Source organism: Thamnophis sirtalis, unplaced genomic scaffold (assembly GCF_051295495.1).
Source record: "Thamnophis sirtalis isolate CommonGarterSnake01/CBP01778 unplaced genomic scaffold, rThaSir2_p1.2 scaffold_3, whole genome shotgun sequence".
Taxonomy (NCBI): Eukaryota; Metazoa; Chordata; class Lepidosauria; order Squamata; family Natricidae; genus Thamnophis; species Thamnophis sirtalis.
The window spans coordinates 90,896,092-90,899,623 of record NW_028261383.1 but is presented as its reverse complement, the minus strand read 5'-3'; the positions used below and the strand labels follow the sequence as shown (position 1 = coordinate 90,899,623).

General features: G+C 39.1%; 1 protein-coding gene across 1 annotated transcript; it reads left to right on the top strand.

Annotated features, from left to right (window-relative positions):
• The first annotated feature begins 1,171 nt into the window (after positions 1-1,171).
• Positions 1,172-3,077, top strand: LOC106550160 (rho GTPase-activating protein 24). Its single transcript, XM_014067979.2, has 2 exons — positions 1,172-1,647; positions 2,404-3,077. Exons 1-2 carry the CDS (start codon positions 1,514-1,516, stop codon positions 2,639-2,641), a joined length of 372 nt encoding a protein of 123 aa, XP_013923454.2. The 5' UTR covers positions 1,172-1,513; the 3' UTR covers positions 2,642-3,077.
• Positions 3,078-3,532: the final 455 nt, after the last annotated feature.

Below are 3,532 nucleotides of genomic sequence, written 5' to 3'. Positions count from 1 at the left end.
TTGCTGAAAAGTAAAAATAGGAGAACACTTAACATTTTTCTAGTTTCAATTCTTCCATGGCTGGTATAAGATTCTCCCGTTTTGTTCCAGTGGGGAAGGAAAGAACAGTCAATGATTTGCCATAATATTCCTATTAGTTTATAAACCTCTTTCTTCAAGAAAAGCCATTTGCTTAAATGAGCAAAACACAGATGGCAAACAGGCAGGCATAGCAGTTAGACTTATATACCGCTTCATAGGGCTTTCAGCCCTCTCTAAGCGGTTTACAGAATCAGCGTATTGCCCCCAACAACAATCTGGGTTCTCATTTTACCCACCTCGGAAGGATGGAAGGCTGAGTCAACCTTGAGCCAGTGAGATTTGAACAGCCGAATTGCAGAACTGCAGTCAGCTGTAGTAGCTTGCAGTGCTGCATTTAACCACTGCGCCACCTCGGCTCTTACCTCGGCATGGAACAGTAACAGGTATTTCTTGAGTTTGAAAAAGCACATATCAAGGTACTTTATTTTTATTACTTGGTATTAAACAGATGAGTTGTGTGAACTGATTCTTCAGCATTGCCAACAACTTAATAAAGTTGGAGCGGAAGAAAACTTAATCCTATCTTATCTTGCTTTCCCTATCCTAATGACCTTTAATTGTAATCCACAAAAAAAAAATCATCTCAGCTAACCTGGTGGGACTTGACATTTAATGTTGGCACAGGAGGTTGGGAATGTTATGCTGATATCAGCCATTGGAACTGGCACCACTATCCTTTCCCCCCACCCCCCAATTATTTAGGTTGTTAAACCAGTATATCTAAAGCAGGCTGAATATATTTATATTGTCTATACAAAAGGCACAGAGGAATTTGTACACTCCAGCTGTGCTGCTGCTGCTTCACAGCCAAGAATAGCTTGGCAGATATCTGAACAGTAAGTAAGTAACAATTCATTGAAGAGAGTTCCACCCACCAAAGTTGGTCACGCTGCATATGAGAAAACAGGGAGTGTAATAAAAGGGTGGTGGTAATAGACGTAAGCCCTTATTGCAAGAGGACATGGGAAGCGTGGCAATGTGAGGTGTTTCCCATTCCTTATCCAGAACAAAGTCAGGAGAGGAAACAAGATCCAGGATCCCATAAAAGTGGATTATTATTTCCAAGCATCTGAGAAGCTCCAGGATCCCATAAAAGTGGATTATTATTTCCAAGCATCTGAGAAGCTTCAGACAGCTGCAGCTGGGATAAGACCTCCAGGTCCAGCGTTAAACCAGGAAGCGGGCAAAATTAAACGCTACTTCTCACCTAGAAGAAAGCTGCTTGCACTTTTCAAATGAGCTTAAAGATTATCAACAATATTGCTGAGATCTAATCAAATAATTACCTAGATAATACGAAGCTTGGATTAAAACTGAGGTTTCGGGTTGTTGTTTTTTTAAAACCAGGCATAAGCATAAATAAGAATTTCCAGAGGCTAATAAGACGACAACAAACATTTAAGGGATTGTCAACAGCTCGGAACAAGGCAAGATGAACAACCGTAACAAATGCTCCATTTCACGCAAGGACGTTTCCACGTGTCAAAGCTTCTTGCGGTGCCACTTTGCCCATCTAGAGAAGCAGATGGCCCAACAGAGGGCAGAATATGAAGCTATTATTTTAAGGTAAATATTCAAGTCCACAATATGTCAACAACTGGGGCTTGGTTTACTGTATTTATTTGTTTATCAAATTTATATGGCTGCACATCTCGCACAAAGCAATTCTAGACAGCATACAATAACATGCCTTTGGATGGTTTGTGTGGCTGTTGTCGGAAATGCAGCGGAAATATTAGTTTACCAGAAAATTTATAGATTGGTTGAAACGAATGATGATAAATTAAATTAAAATCTACCAATATTTGTCCCATACTTTTTATATACGTACTTCTAGCAATGCATTTTGGAAGACCAGTTAATATGATTGCACTTTGCATGGTAAACAGCAAGCTGCAAACAGAAAAATAAATCACATATCATTTGCATGTATTGAACGATCAACCTAATTCACATTTCACAGGGAAGTTTTGGGTTTTTTTACTGCCACTTTATCGAACTACAAGTCTTCTAATTGTTGGTATAATGTTAAGGCTACTAGTGTCAGATTCATTTTCTTCCTGTGGATAAGTGAAAATAGTGGTTTCAACACATGACAGTGATAAAGGAGACAAAATTGTGATTATAGTCTGAAACGTTACTTTTTAGACCAAATTATTACAAGCATCCTTCTTTACCTTGTGGCTCTTGATTTAGATTACTGAGAATTTAGAATAAAACCTTTCAAGTATTTCTACTTTTGAAATGAACATAACTCAGGATAAAGCCAGGGAAATGAAGCACTTGTAAAATGCAAAACCACACTGTTTTTTATGCCAACAGCCTGGAGCAACAGAATAAAGAAAGGGACATAGAGGTTAAGAATCTACATTCAAAATTGAATCAGCAACGGCAGTGGCATTGTTTGATGGAAATTAAAATATGCAATGCAGAGAGGGCACGCAAGGATGCAGAGAGGAAAAATGAAACTCTTCAGAGAGAAATGGAAGAGTTTTTTTGTACTTTTGGAAAACTGACAAGTGAAGAAAAGCTGCCAGAGCAAATTACTCAAAGTTTTTAGATGCCGTCTAATCCTAACTCATCTGACGAAAAAAACCCTACACATGTACTCATTATCCAAGTACTTAAAGCTAAAAATACAAATAAAGTTCTTTTTTGTTGCATTTTTTAAAATACTAAACGTTTAGTAAGTTTTTGTTTGAATGGTTGGAGAATTACATTTTTAAAACCGGGCCTGGATTGATTAAGTACTGGAAGAAAAATCTGGAGTATAGATTCATTAAGAGTAGGAAAAAAAATTCTATAGCACTGCAACAGAAAAAAAAAGAAAGGCTGAGAGTTGTTTTGAATTAGGAAATCCAGTTTGGGATCCTGCAATGAATCAAAACATCTCTCAAGATTCAAATGTGTTGTTACAATTATTGATAGAAAATAATTATATGTGATCTGACTTCCATTCAAAAAGATAAAAGCACCTATGTGAAAGTAACAATAGATCAGGGCAACCAACACAGAGGAGGAGGAGGAGGAGGAGGAGGAGGAGGAGGAGGAGGAGGAGGAGGAGGAGGAGGAGGAGGAGGAGGAGGAGGAGGAGGAGGAGGAGGAGGAGGAGGAGGAGGAGGAGGGGGGAGGAGGAGGAGGAGACGACGACAGAGAAGAAGGAGAAGGGGGGAGGAGGAGGAGGAGGAGGAGGAGGAGGAGGAGAAGAAGAAGAAGAAGAAGAAGAAGAAGAAGAAGAAGAAGAAGAAGAAGAAGAAGAAGAAGAAGAAGAAGAAGAAGAACGGAGGGGAGGGAGAAAGAAGGAAGAGGAGGAGGAGAATAAGAGCGGAGGGGAGGGGGAGAGGAGGAGTAGGAGTTGTTGTTAGTGAGAAATCTGTTAAATTCAGAAATATGTCTACTAACATATTTTCTTTTATTCTAGTACTGAAAGTTACCTCAAATGTTTTAACGG

Bases quoted from the DNA above. Each gene is read 5' to 3' on its own strand.
- LOC106550160 (XM_014067979.2), top strand. From the start codon at position 1,514: ATGAACAACCGTAACAAATGCTCCATTTCACGCAAGGACGTTTCCACG. The intron at 1,648-2,403 runs GTAAATATTCAA...TTATGCCAACAG, and splicing joins TATGAAGCTATTATTTTAAG to CCTGGAGCAACAGAATAAAG.